Source organism: Festucalex cinctus, chromosome 3 (genome assembly GCF_051991245.1).
Source record: "Festucalex cinctus isolate MCC-2025b chromosome 3, RoL_Fcin_1.0, whole genome shotgun sequence".
Taxonomy (NCBI): Eukaryota; Metazoa; Chordata; class Actinopteri; order Syngnathiformes; family Syngnathidae; genus Festucalex; species Festucalex cinctus.
The window spans coordinates 15619580-15634861 of record NC_135413.1 but is presented as its reverse complement, the minus strand read 5'-3'; the positions used below and the strand labels follow the sequence as shown (position 1 = coordinate 15634861).

Genomic DNA, 15282 nt, shown 5'->3' with positions numbered 1-15282 from the left:
CCATAAATAAGACACTATATGTATGGCATTGTGTCTATACATTCCACTAGGCATGGGCCATTAGCAATTTGATGGGCTGTTGGGGTTTAATAAAGTCAATGTTTCAATAACAGAAACAAAAAATGCAAAAACAGTGCCAACATTGCAAGCATGTGCTACTTAGACTCAAGGACAACATGAGTAGCCTACGGGTCTGTTTGAAATATAGCTAATAAGTGAAGAGCTCACACTGTGACTTACATATGAGTTAAAATAGAAGAACAATGTTATTGTTAACATTTAATTAGACGCAATATGGCACACGTTTTTAATGTACCAAATATTCTAGATTTTGTTTCAAATTAGACTGAGTGCAATGGAAAACATGTTTTTATTTTTATTTGCACAAATTTATCAAGAATTTCATTTTAGAGTTGTAATTTTAATACTGATTGGGCAACATTTTTATTCAGTTACGATCATACCATGCATTTGCCCCCCACACACACATTATAAAAACTTCTATAATGCAGAGCAACAATAAGTCCATGAAGTAGCTCCATATAAAAATGATTTTTGGCAGGAAGATCTAATAAACAGCTCCCTCCCACCGAACATACATCTTCCTCCCCACATCACTCGTGACACCTGAAGTTGCTTTGCGCACAGTAGCATCGTAGTAACTCACCTATTCAAAGTGTACGAGCCGTTTCTTTTAAACCTCATCCTGGACGACAGGAAGCGGATAAAGAAATCCAGAATGGTGCGACGTCGGAGCGTTTAGGCGGCGCCTCGAAAACAGCCAAACTAGCCGCTGCTGTTGTGGATGGCTGCATACACTGACGCGAAACAATACAGAGTTGATCGCTGCTCAACACCTTTCCGACTATTTCTCGCCACACTGCTCCCCCCTCCTCCTCTGTGCAGTTTCCGCGGGGCAGGCTCACAAGTCTGGATTCCAAACACAAAGCGTCCGTATCGATGACATGCGCGCGGTCTGCTGCAGTGGAGTTCGGATCAAGACAAATGGGCCGGGCCGGTGTTAAAAGCGACAGTGTGCTCGGGGGCAGAGGCGGCTTTGTCTGCAGCCTCGCTCAACAGTCACACGATCATCATCTCAGTTTGCCATGAAAAACATCTAACTCCTCAACAAAGTGCAAACTACACTGACACCATTACGTCACCACGATGTCTTTGTGGTGGTGTTGGGGGGGAGAATCACTTTCGATGAATGGCTTCCCCATTCACTCGAAGCTCTCGTGTTACCACTGCCCCTTGGCTGTCAATCCAAATACAGAAACTAGTCCCAAAACACAGCTCTTGACCAAGCTACAAGATTGAGGCAGCTCTGAAGCCAATAATAGGACTACTAATGCCATTTAAGTACTGCACTCTGGACAAACACGCATGTGCTCGTGTGTGTGATTTATATACTTTAGAGTGAATACATTGCAGAATCTACAATGTAAAAATATATCTACAATGTAGACAATCAGGGCGGCACGGTGAATGAGTGGTTAGCACGTCTGCCTCCCAGTTCTGAGGACTCCGGTTCGAGTCCAGGCTCCGGCCTTCCTGGGTGGAGTTTGCATGTTCTCCCCGTGCCCGCGTGGGTCTTCTCCGGGTACTCCGGTCTCCTCCCACATTCCAAAGACATGCATGGCAGGTTAATCGGGCGCTCCAAATTGTCCCTAGGTGTGCTTGTGAGTGTGGATGGTTGTTCGTCTCTGTGTGCGCTGCGATTGGCTGGCAACCAGTCAAGGGTGTCCCCCGCCTACTGCCCAGAGCCAGCTGAGATAGGCGCCAGCACCCCCCGCGACCCTTGTGAGGAATAAGCGGTCAAGAAAATGGATGGATGGATGTAGACAATCAATACTGAAATAAGAAAAATACCCAAGAGATTTATTTATTTATTTTTATACCACTTATCCTGTTCAGGGCCACGAGGAGCTGGAGTCTAGCTGACTTTTGGCAAATGCAGGCCAAACCCAGTTATGGCTGCTGGTCAACAACAGAGGTGTAGAAGTAATAATATTTTACCTAGTTTTGCCATTCATATCGTTTGATGGCCCTTATGGCCTGTCAATTGTTACCACTTAAGATCTTACAAGGCAGGCTGACATCTGTTCGAGTTTCTTTGATGTCTGTCATTCAAAAGCTGGCTGATTGAAAAAAAGAGAACACAAAACTTTTGCTTGTATGCGTTTAAATGGTAAGTAAGGAACTGGAGGATCCAGGGCCAGGCGGTGTATTTTGTAGATGGGCTTTCAGTGGGGACTTAACGTGATCTAATCAAACTCTTAATACCACCACTACCACATTGCAATATAATATACAAGAACGCAGAATAATATAACTATGGGTGGCTTTACAGAGAGATGGCAGCATTTTACACAATTAAGAATAAATGCCATTATGAAAAAAAAACAAAAAAAAACAGTCAATTTATCTTCCATGACTCCAAACCTATATTGCAGTATAGCAGTTCACAAATCAATGAATGTTTATCCATTAAAAAAATAAAACAAAGAAAACAAAACACAAAAACTAAAAGACAAAATACATTGTACATTCAAAAGAGATGTTTTATTTATCAACAAAATCACATCTTCTGCTGGTAGCTGTGTTGGGTAGTAAAAGCCTATTTGTTGCTGCTCTGGAAGTACTGAATAACTCCTTTCCCAATGGGTTGAAACAAACCAGCTACAGTGTTAGCCCACTTAACCTTCCAATGTCCAGTTTTACCTGGAAAATACATTTTTAAAAAGGTCCGCCATTTGTCCTCTCCTGTTCGTTCAGCTGTGTGTAATCCCAATTGAGTAGCTCTGATCAACCTATCTGAGGACCCAAGCGGGGAGAACAAAAATGAAGAATTCAGGCAAATGGTAGGTTTCAAAGCAGTTTGCATGACCTCATATGATTCCAGTTCACACTTCTGTTACACCGCAACCACTGGAGGGAGGAGACAAGGAGAATGATGGGTAATTGAAGAGTGAAGACTCTGGAGTGTACAAGAGACACTTGTATGTGGCTTGGAACTGAAGACCACAAAGGCTTGTTTTTAATTGATGCTGTTTTACACACACCCCTTCCTCCTATTCAGCTTGTATGTCTGTATGTAAAGTATTCATAACCCTTGATATTATTCCTCTTTTTGTAGCCCTTCCATCAAGCTAATATGATCTTCCTTATTTTCCAAACCATCCTAAGTATTCAGCACATCCCCCTCATGCATATAGTATACCTCTCTCCCAACTTGAGCCCCTTTTGCTCCCCTCTAGTCCCTCTCAAGCTCAATGCTTTCCAACAGTCCTTTCCAGTAGGTGTTGTGCAAGATTTGAATGTTGTGTCATTGCATACTAATGGAGTTAAAGTTTTAAGAAAATACTTTTCTTTTTCTTTTTAACCAAGCTGTAATTTATCCCAAGGTGTTTTATTGATGTAAAGGAAAAGAAGTACAGGTCTTTTCCCTGCAAAAACAAAAATTTTAAAAAGGTCTTGACAGACTGCTGTGCCTTGCCACTGAACACCCACACACAGTTTCCAGGAATACTTTTCACAAGCATACACATTGAACTGTGGTTAAAGAAACTCGAGTGCATGCATTCATACATACCATGTTTTTGTGAGTGTCGGGGACCGAAAACACACTTTCTGTGTGCCTCATTCAACACTCCTTTCTCTATTGCCAAATATATATCTATATATCCTTAAAACCACAAACATACATTGCTTATGAAATCTAATGTACACAAGGGGGCAGGCACTGCCAAGTCACCAAGAACCCAATGTACTGAGTGTACTGTGCACACACTGGACATGGAGCAACAGTAAATGTGACAGCCAGTGGAGCGGTATGAAAGGGTCTACTGTATGAACGGCCTGGCTGGGCGATGCCATCACTGGGTCAGTCTGACTATGACCATCCTTCATTTGCTGCTTCGACCACAGGAACTCAACCCCAAATAAATGTGCCTTTCCTCCTACAAATCGGATTCGTTGCCCAGATTGCAAAACGTTGGGAGTTGTCTAAGTCATAAATTCAAAGTGATTTTCCCGTAATTTTTAATTTACATTGGACTGAAAACTGTCCAAAGATGCTTAAACTAAGTAAATTGTAGTAAGCGACTCAGCGTTGCAATATGTGAGAGGGTGAGAATATCTGGTTGGCCTGTCATGTAATTCCAAAAACAAATAAAACTAGGCACATTTTTGTAAATTCTCCAAAACATTTAACAGGCTCATTTAGCACATGTAGTAATGCTCTTGGAGGACCTTCTAAAAACTGAAACGGCCGCTGATCGGAAATACAAGTACAATACCCACTCATGCAACAAGTTTAGATGGGTACTAGTTAAGATGACAAAATCTGACACATCAGCAGCTTGTAATGTACTGCAATTATTCCAATAGATAACAGAAACTGAGAAATTGAGGATTGCATTAATCCACAATAAACAAGCATGATAGGTCATGTTTCTTGCTAAAAATAAATAAATACTAATTAATAATACTAATTAATAATAATAATAATAATAATAATAATAATAAATGTGTTTTATTTGCTGCTTCTCTCTCTTTCCAGTCCCATTATCCCATATGCTCTGAAACAACACGTGGCCTTCACAATATGGAGATGAGATTGTCTGGCATTTGCTAAATCTGGTATTCACAAAAAGACTTAAGACTTAAAGACGAAAGAAAGAAAGAAAGAAAGAAAGAAAGAAAGAAAGAAAGAAAGAAAGAAAGAAAGAAAGAAAGAAAGAAAGAAAAAGAAAGAAAGATTTGAGCGCCATCTAGTGTTCACAACACAACTAATCCAAAAAGTATGCAGGAATAACACATACAACAGGATTTACTACAGGTCAGACATTATCCAGTTAAAGAATAAATACATGTCCATGGATCACAAAGACATTACAAAATGCCTGTAAAAAGAAAAATATGACACACTGAGAATTTGTGACAATGAAGAGAACTAAAGAAATGGAAAATATACAAAAAGAAAAAATAAATTAACTAATAAACTAAGTCACTCCCAAATCATTACTCTGATTATTCCACTGAAAAGGATGATATTATTTGTAAGACAATTTGGAAGGAAAAAAAAAATACTGGACATTGTTATAAGATGCACAGTAAAAAGAAAAAGTCAACTGATAATAATAAATGATATGGACATGACAATAGTCAAAGAAGTAATTGAATGGATTTTAAAAATCACTACAACATTTGGAATTTATCATTTCAAACTGGTACATTTCCAAACAAAATGAAACTACCCAGCTGCACAAACATCAACACACCATCTATCTACAGACATTTACTTCCACAACTTTCAGCAATCTCTTCCATTCATTTGTTCTAAGGTAAATGTGTTTGACTGCAATGAATGCACAATTTGTCAAATTCTTTACTATTATAATATTAAAAAAACAACAATGAACTTGACCTTAAATATTTTAGTTTTTTCTTGCAGCCTATCACATTGTTGAACATTCAATCATAATGAAAACGTTTGAAAACAAATATTAAAAACTAATTTTAACCCTACTGTATTTGAAACATTGTCAAATTTGAAATATGGATAAGACTGTCTTATATTTTGGGTTCATATTTTTATATCTTACTCCAGGGGGAGTAGTTCTTCACCAGTCATGAACCTCATCGCAGGTCACTGCTTCTGACAGACATTCGCACTGGCATCTCTGGATTCTGAGCCATGGGGAAAGCGAAAACTTTTTCAAAAGATCTACAAGTAAAGGTCAATGAACTGTTTAAAACAGTATAGAGCTATAAGAAGTTATCCAACGTGCTGAGAATGCCAATCGGCAGTGCCCAAACTCTAACGTTAAGAAGTTGAAAATGAGAAAATCTGTTGAAACTAAACCACGATCAGGACAACCAACAAAATTTCTGCCACGACGGCCAGAACAACTGAGGTGCAAAGAAAAATCCACAGATTACTCCAGCTGAAATACAGGAATTTCTGAAAAGAAAGAAAGTGATGTGGGTGTTTCAATGAGGGACCACAATTGTTGTATATATCTCTTTCATTGATCCATCCATTCATCTATTTATTCATACTGGCGATTAGGGGTGTGCTCAAAAAATCGATACGGCAATATATCGTTGCGGGCCTCATTACAATACACGTATCGATACGCAGGCGTCAGAATCGATATTGCTCATTAACTTTAAATAGGCAGTTAACGTTTGCCTTTGCAGCTTGCACTGTACCTAAAAAATAAAAGCCAGCAGCGTCTTTGAAGTTAATTGCCTTCAATTAATGCAAAAACAGCTCACCAGTGATTGGACACTGTGTCTTGCTAAGAAAATTTAAAGCAAAGGAAGAATATCAACATTTATTTACTTATAAACTTAACATGGCACGTACGTTTCTTAATGTACCAATTTTCCTATATTTTGTTTAAAAACGAAATAGAATGTGTTACATAAAAAAAAAAAAAATGTTTTTATTTCCCTAAATATTTCAAATAAGCATATTTTAGAGCTGTAAGTTTAATACTTTGATATTTTTGCTCATATCCGCTCATGCCTATTAATACATTTTCCTTGCTCTGCAGTGCGTACACATTTCGACCAGGCATGCCGCTTGGTGGTAAACCAGAAGAGCTACTAACAAAAACATTTTTGTTGTCCAGCATAATGAACATATCCTTTAGGTATACATATGACTGTTATTATAAAATGCAAGTAAATTAATGTAAAATATCGGGATACGTATCGCCTTGAAGATCAAGTATTGGGATACATATGTATCGCGATACGTATCGTATCGTGATACGTATCGTATCGTGAGGTTGGCGGCAATACCCAGCCCTACTGGCGATGTGGGACAAAATAAAATGAATGTGTGTGATATTTCACACATTCCTTATTGCAATGCCCTTGACGGGAAATAAGGCATAAAGAGCGCCAGTGCTATTGATTACCGTTTTGCATTGGTTCCACCAGGTCAGTATTGCAGACTCTTGATCTAGTCATGTGAACCATGACCAGAAAGACCCCATGTAGAGCCTGATGTACATTGGGAAGGCCTGTGAGGCATCATTATGCAACAACAAGATCTAATTTCATGCCCATTGGATCGTTTTTGATAGGGTCCTACTTTACGCCTATTTTGGTGGTGGCTCTATTGGCCCATATAATCATAATATTTTAAGTTTTAGTGATCACTTCATATTAGCATACTACTTGGGGTCACGGTCGTCAAACGTGTCAAGCACGAAGGCGACAGGCAGCTGACACCTGTCAAAGCAGTCTTTTTTGTTATTGTTAAGAATCAACACCAAGTAGGAAATACATGATATCCTAGTTAAGCGTGGGTTGTAGACAAACACAGTGAAATAGTAGCCACATTCCTGCATCTATTATTTCATGCTGGTATCTACTGTAGAGTTCATCCTCAGATACTACAACCCTTTGCTTGCTGATTAACGTTATCAGAAACATACATACTGTGCATTACAGTCTCAAACAATAAATAAAATACACTTACAGGAAACAAACTGTGGGAAAAAAAAACATGCAGGTTATGCTCTAACGTTGCCAGTGCCAGAGAAGCATCAATCTTACAGTACCACACCAAAGACAACTTTCACAACCAAAGATATTGGGCCCTCTAGTGGTATAGGGATGCACAACATTATGTTTCTGTAGATGACAAGCTTGGCCTTTGCTTACATCATACGAAAATACAAACAAACAAAAAATAAAATAAATAAAATTCAAACAAAATACAACTACCATCACGGTACACCTGTTTTTCTGGGTTTTGTCATATGACATTTGCAAGCTGTGGACTTAATGTGAAGACATTTTCAGTCTGCAAATGGCAAAATGGCCGCCCCCTTCAGATGGACAAACCGGTTGGATTTTGCTGCTTAATTCATATTCCATAAACAGTATTAGACTAGTTGGAGGCGCGTAGAACATATTACTGTAAATAAAACTGTTGACTTCCCCTTTTAGGTTTTTGCATATTTTGAGGCACGGGTTTATATGAAGAGAGACAAAAGCAAGCAATGAGCCAATGCAGCACATCTAGGTTATGTTTTTGCCGCTGATTCGTAATTTCCATATTGAAAATTTTAATACTGATAGTATAACATGCTGATATTGTAAAGGAGATAAAGGGGTAAGAATATAAAAGTTTATTATTGTTTCTACTCCTTTTTGCACATGTACTGTATTTCTTATTACCAAAGACTGGTTTGATGACTGTCTTACTTTATATCTCTTGTTGCTTAATATGATGTTAAGTTGCTTCAATTGTTTTTTTTTTGTTATTTATTGATTTATTTATTTATTTATTTATTGGCTTCATAATTTTTACTTTTATTATGTTTTTTTAATGCTGATTTTTTTTTTTAATGCATGTTCAAAATAAAAATTCAAATCAAAACACTTTCTGACCCCCATGAATACTGACACATGCATATGGAAGTGTGCCCATAGCTAAATTGTTAACTATTGGTTATGCAACAGTTGTGTGAGTACACATTCAAGCCTCGGTGCAGTGTGAATAAATCCACTTACAGTGCAGATATTTTTTAGCCATTTGTTTTTAATGTCTGTAAATGGTACGCCATAAGATACCCTAGCATGGCAGTTAAACCACTGCATAGTTGTACTTAGAGATATGCATAGTGGACAAAACCTCCAGAAAAGCAGCAGCCACTACAGCTGCACAAGTCAGGCTTCAGTGAAAACACGGCGCCCACAGAGATACACAAGCACAGCATGCAACAGACCAAGACGCTTGTGGTATGAGCCAAAAGCTCACACTGCTGCATTCTGATAAAGACAGCTCAATGACAAGCAGTTGGCAAGGGAAGGCAGCACTTCCTGTGTTTGCCTTTAGTGAGTGACGAAGACTTCCTGTGAACAATGAGGAGGGTGGGGGGTCATTTGTTACAGTGTGATGTGATGAGAGAGGGGGTGCACACATAGTCAAACATGAGGTCATATGCAAACAAGAGGATGCAGGTGTACATGACGAATACAAGCAGAACAAGCAATGGTTGCTTGCAGAATGTAGATAGGTGACATTCAAACGTAACAATCTCAAGCGCAGCATCATGAAAGGGAAAGAAGGCAGATCTGACATTTACTAGACCGCCAGACCGCCAACCTCCACCAACATTCATGTGTACCACTGGGTGCAAGAAGCTAAACAAAGCTGAAAATTGATTTTTTTTTTAATTATTATTATTCATTACACAAATCGAGAGTGACTGCAGAGATTGGCCTCCCATCTCAAGTCGGTCACAGAAATGCACATGAACTGAATAGTAGAGACCAACCTAACCTCTGTTTTCCGAGCATACATGAGACGGATGTGGGGGCGTCGCTTACTTGTTTGCTCCCTCACGGGGGGCAATCGCGCAATCTAACACAGTGTTAGCAACTTAGCATCGAAGGTTTTGTTTTGCCATTCTACGTCTTGACACCAGTATTAACAGGAAGCCTGTGAAGGAAACTGAGGCAATGATTTGGTGAGAACATGCTTTTACTACAGTTGGGGAGAGTCCAAAAGAAGCATGTCGACTGATAAAAGAACAATATGTTTGTAACATTTAGAGGAGGCTGCAAAACATATCAAGACAAGTTATACACCACTGCTTACATTTTAGGGCTGGGAATAAAAGTCGACTAAGTCAATTTGGTCGACGCAAAAATGCATGGTCGAAGCTATTTTAATCATTTTCAAAAACATATATGCAGCACCTGGCTGTTGCTGGGACGCCTGGAACTAATATTTTTTTTGTTCTGTACGGACACTTATTGCTGACGGACTTCGATTCACCACTACTAACTAAGATGCTTCTTAGGGTTTGTTTGTGGTCTCTTTAGGCTGAAAAGGGAGACAATTAACATCATTACATGTCTTATGTTTGTAACAAAACATTCCGCGTCAAAATCGCTAAATAAATAAGACCTTTGATGAATTTATTGCCGCCGGCCAGACACACGTAAGATGGTGGGTAGCCTAACGCATATCTACTTCCTGTTAAGCAGAGCAAGACTTCCAGACGTTTATGGACTTGAATGGGATGGAATGGAACTAGGGTGACGGAGCGGGATCATGGAGCATAACGTGAGTTATTTGGAAAACCTTTCTGTGCGTGTGCGGTACCGGTTACAGTATGCTGCATCAATGGCTATTGTAGGCTTCGACAACTCAATATGTTTGAAAGAGACAAGCAACACATTAGGCTTAGTAAATATATGATGAAGATGAAGCGCGTTAATATTGTGATCAAATTGGATTTTTCATTATGTTGGACTATGCTCTTCCTATCATTGTGAAGCAGAATTCACCAAGCGTTGGATTGTTCACCCACTAATAGGGAACGTGAGCTGGGTTTAGACCGTCGTGAGACAGGTTAGTTTTACCCTACTGATGATGTGTTGCCGCGATAGTAATTCTAAGCGATTTTCAGGAAAAGTACACCAAGTAAGTAATTCGAGTTTATTCAGGGCTAATGCTAATCCCGATTGATAATCGTTTAGCATAGGCTAATTTTGTTGGTGTTTGGCTAATATGTGCATGTGTGCAGAGAAGATAAGGAACAATAAGTATTCATATCCACTAAATTCAAATTCAGGTAAATAATATTCACTTATTTATTTATTTTTAAATTTGGGGGTCGGGGCTTTTAGTCGATTAATCGTTGGAATAATTGATAGGCAAGTCGATTTTTAAAAAAATCGTTAGTGACAGCACTTCTACATTTGAAAGCATCTTCTGTCACAAGTTTCCAAACTGGAAGTGCAGCATCCTTTGACAGTTGGTTTGCCAGCTTTATAACTGCTGAACATTTGCGAATGGTTATCTTTTCAGAACAATACAGCGGTAACTTCAACAGCACTTTCAATAAATGGACTTAATTTAAAATCCTGTGAATAACACTTTTTTTTTTTTTTTTTGCAAGAAAAAAGGACCCCAAATCTAGGAGCTGTATTATTATAGTTGGGGGTTTAATAAGAAATGAAAATATTTCGGTACCTCTGCAATATCTACAAAAAACAAACATTGATTTATAGTACATTTCATACACAAAGTAACTCAACATGCTTCACATACTGCAATTAACAGTACATCTAAAGGCAGTTACGGAGTTAAAGCTGCCCAATGTGGAAAATTGAATTTCACTGCCAGCTGTGGCCGAAAAATGACACCCCACACTCCATTCTTGCGTACACAATATGCACAATGTCACATCCGCCGATAGCGAGCGGAAAATTCAAAACCGAATATAGTTTGAAAACTCTTGGCTAGAGCAGGGATCACCAGTTCCGGTCCTCGAGGTGAGTCACAAATGGTCAAATAATAAAGCTATTGTAAAGATATTTTTGGGCAAATTCCCCCATAGGACAGCTTTAAAGAGATTTAAAAGCAAAGTAAAGAAATCATTTGCGCAAGAGGCTACCTCAAAGCAGTATCGATAAGAGTTACATTAACATTGAATTCATCGTTAATGCAATGTAAGCATAGCAAACTAATACGTTGTTTGAGTGTATGCTTTATAGTGGACGATTAGGTCTACTTTAACTTGTTCACAGGCTCATTACGGACATTTCACTGATTGAGACTACATGGCGATGGTGAGCATCAAAGCTAGCTGAACAAAACGTCGAAGCTAGCTCGTCAAAGACAGCCAAATCCAGGACTTCTACTCCATCGATTCGGAGGTGTTAGTCTCAAAATATAATTTTGTAATCAAAATTTCCTCTTATGTGCTTGTAAATGTGGCATAAATCTAACAGCATACTGTATCCTCTGTCTAAAACATGCAGAATGCCGGGGTAAGATTTATTTTCCAGATTCATTTCTATCAAACATGTTTATCAAATATATTTTGTACTGATATTGATCAAGTATATATCGTGATACATATCGATGATAAATCATCGCACAAACCTGCTCCCACCCCAACACGAGTCCTTTTCAAAGAAGCTCAACAGAATTAGTGCCGTCCATGGAATGATGCACATCTACAAGGAGAAGGCCCGGCTGAACGCAAGGGCAGCTTAGTTGAGGATTGTGAACTGAATCCATGAGTAAAAAAGTAGGAGGTCAAGAGCCATTGCTCGCTTCCGAGAACTTCTCTCTCCATTGCTCTTTATGTAAGCTAATCTCTTCCATCTCACTTGGCCTCATTTACCCGGCTCACAGACGATAATAAATCAGCAGCACACTCCCCAGTGTGTGGAGCCTGCCCTGCATTGTACAGTCACATGTACTGAGGTGGGCAAATACTAGGGGTGTGCCAAAAAAAATCGATTCATAAAAGAAACGAGATTCTCATTTATGAATCGAATCGAATCGAATCGATATTAATATCCAAAAATCGATTTTATTTAAATTAGAAATGAAGAAGAAGGGGAAAAGGCAGTTGTAGCCCACATGCTGTTTTTGTGGAAAAAGTCACTTACAAAACAAAATTAATAAATGTTTAAACAAAAAAACAAAAAAAAACTAAAATAAGACACTTTAATGTCTCTATTTGTCATTTTGTCCTGCAAAGCAGACTGGAGTAGATCATGACATGTTGTGCATATATGCAAATTGAAGCAGAAATCATTTGTCAATCAAATAATTTTGAATCGAAAATCGTTTGAATCGAGAATCAAAAATCGATTCTGAATCAAATCGTAGACCCAAAAATCGTAATCGAATCAAATCGTGAGACAGTCAAAGATTCCCAGCCCGAGCAAATACTACACCCAAAGTGTCACCTCAGTTTGCAATACTTGCTATTTTTCTACTACACATACATTCCAAATTATTATGCAAATGATGCTTTTCTATGCAATTTGTAGTCATAATTTAAAGTCATCAACTGCACAAGAATAACAAGAGCACACATTTTTTTCAACAATGAAAACAGTTTTTCTTAAAATGCACGGTTTCAAATTATTATGCACAGCAGTGTTTCCAGACATTGTATAGGTTGTAAAGAACTGAAAATAGTCATTTATTGAATTAGCAGCATAGGAGATCGTATTGGCGGAGATCAAAAGCTATTTCAATCAAAAATATCTTAACAGGTCAAGTTACAATTTAACATAGAAGCTCTTATTTGATAGCAGGTCCACAACTCTTGAATTCATTGAACTTGTGAGTTCTTGAACAGCTTCAACATGAATTTCTTTCCAGGATGTCAGACTAGTCTCCCGAAGGTGCTGATAAGATGTGAACTGCCTCCCAGCCTCATAGATCTCACTGCAATTTATTGGAAGCATGTTGTGAAGTAATTTAAGGATGAGAAGAGGGAAATTGTGTGCCGGAAAGTAAGAGATTGTAAACAGGAGAGGTAGCCTGGTTGGTTAAATCTCAGGCCTGGGGTTCTACATTAACAGTGGCTCCATGGCCCGGGGCAAGTACATGACAGTGTCAGGCCACCCAAAGTTCATTGACGCTGGCCCAACCAGACCAGAACACATTTCATAAATTAAGACCATTAAATCAACATGTTACTTTTTTTATTTATTTATTTTTTTAAATAATAAATATTCAATATTCTGAGTTGTGACTGGTATTGGCCGCCTTTACAAGTATGTGATACGTTGAAAGAAGGCTGGTCTCGCCCCCAACCCAATACCTGGGACGGTACCAGCCAGATCCCCAGGAATAGTCATCTAATCTTATCGAGCCAATGACAGTTTTTGCAGGGTCACCACAACATGGCTCATGGTGGCCCAACAGGGCCCCACCGAAAGTCTTAAAGCCGCAGTGTGTAGCTCGCGACCGCCATCTATCGGTCAAACAAGATAATGCAATGATTTTAAGCACACGACCTACGGCGTCCCAGAGAGACCACACTTCGCCGGCCTACCATCAATTTCACCAACACAGAAGCAACATGTCTTCACAAACGACATCGAGTATTCCTTCAAGTGACGAAGTAAGTGCATTGCATTTGTTAGACATACTGTACAGATCCCTAAATTTGTGATAGTGATTAATTTCAGACGTAACCAGACATTTTATTATTTTATTTTATTTTTTTACATTCTAAGGAAATACTGTACTTACACTATCGCTAAATGCCATATATGTCTACCTGTATTAGTGCAACTAAACCATGCAACAGAGAGCACACTGAAGTATATTCGTGTTTAGACATTTGCACCGTCCCAAAAAGGGCGAGGGAGGGGGCGAGGGAGACGACGAGGCAGAGGACGAGGACGCCGTATTTCAAGTCTACGGCGACGACCACGTATCCGTGTTGAGGATGACAGAGTGGAGGCACTGAGAAGTCAAAGAATTGAAATAATAGAGGTTCGTAGCAAAAAACTCATGTCAGCACAGGAAAAAACAAACAAAAAAATCCATCCTATCGAGCATGGATGGGAATGGCTCAAAATATATCTTTGTTTGGAAAATCTGGTATTTAGATTACATCGTTTGCTATTTTTAGTATATTCAAAATAGTCGAGTTAGCTAGGCTACACATCTGCAACTTCCCGGAATGGTAAATACCAAATCATAATAATAATAATTGTTCTCCCCCCCCCGTCTATTATTGATATCAAGCCAGCCACTCAGAAAAGTGCTGTTTACAAAAGCATTCGCAAGCCTTTACTCAAATGATGATTTGTCACCATGTTGAAAAATTTTGTTTCCCAATTTGCCGCTGTCACAAAGCAATTTTACTAATTTTTGATTAAATTGTATTTCATTGATTGAAATTTTGATTGAAGATACAAAAGATGTTTGTATATTTTAATTTGCAGAATTCTATATGGATTTCACAAATAATCTAGTTCATGTAATGTGTACTTCATTGGCTCAAACGATTTTCAGTTCAGTTTGTTACCTAATCTGACATAATATTATTACCTTCTTACAGAGACTCGTACAGGAAATGACCCTGGAGGAACATAAAAATCTTCTAGTCCAGCTGATTGAAAGACAGCCAGGACTCCTTTTTGACACATTGATGATACATCAACACCACCGTGATTTACCTGGATCCCAGACTGCAGTACCTTGGTGTACTTGTGGCCTCTGCAGAGAAATGCCAACGGATGCAGAGCGCAGATGCTGTGGTCAAGAACCTGCTAACTGCATATCTACACTACCACACTTCACACTGTACTGCCTCAATGCTGGTATCCTACGGCTTCACAGACAGTACAGGGAGGATGTCACCGTTTTGGGCGGAACAAAGGAGCCTGGTGACGACAACAAAGAATTTAGATATGCTGCCTATCGTCACTTTGTTTTCTGGCAGCATGGGTCACTGGGAGCAGGGAATCGGCGAGTAA

General features: G+C 38.9%; 1 protein-coding gene across 3 annotated transcripts in view; it reads right to left on the bottom strand.

Moving 5' to 3' along the window:
• Positions 1 to 15282, bottom strand: part of mob2a (MOB kinase activator 2a) — an 82782-nt gene that overhangs the window by 49443 nt on the left and 18057 nt on the right. The window contains exon 1 of one of the 3 annotated variants that reach the window (XM_077516042.1): positions 11930 to 12116. The exons of 1 other annotated variant lie outside the window; for it this stretch is intronic. In XM_077516042.1, coding sequence (XP_077372168.1) covers positions 11930 to 12003 — 74 coding nt within the window. In that variant the 5' untranslated portion in view covers positions 12004 to 12116. Of the gene's footprint in view, positions 1 to 667; positions 1273 to 11929; positions 12117 to 15282 lie in introns of those variants that run through there. One more of the 3 variants, XM_077516043.1, reaches the window with a different exon arrangement.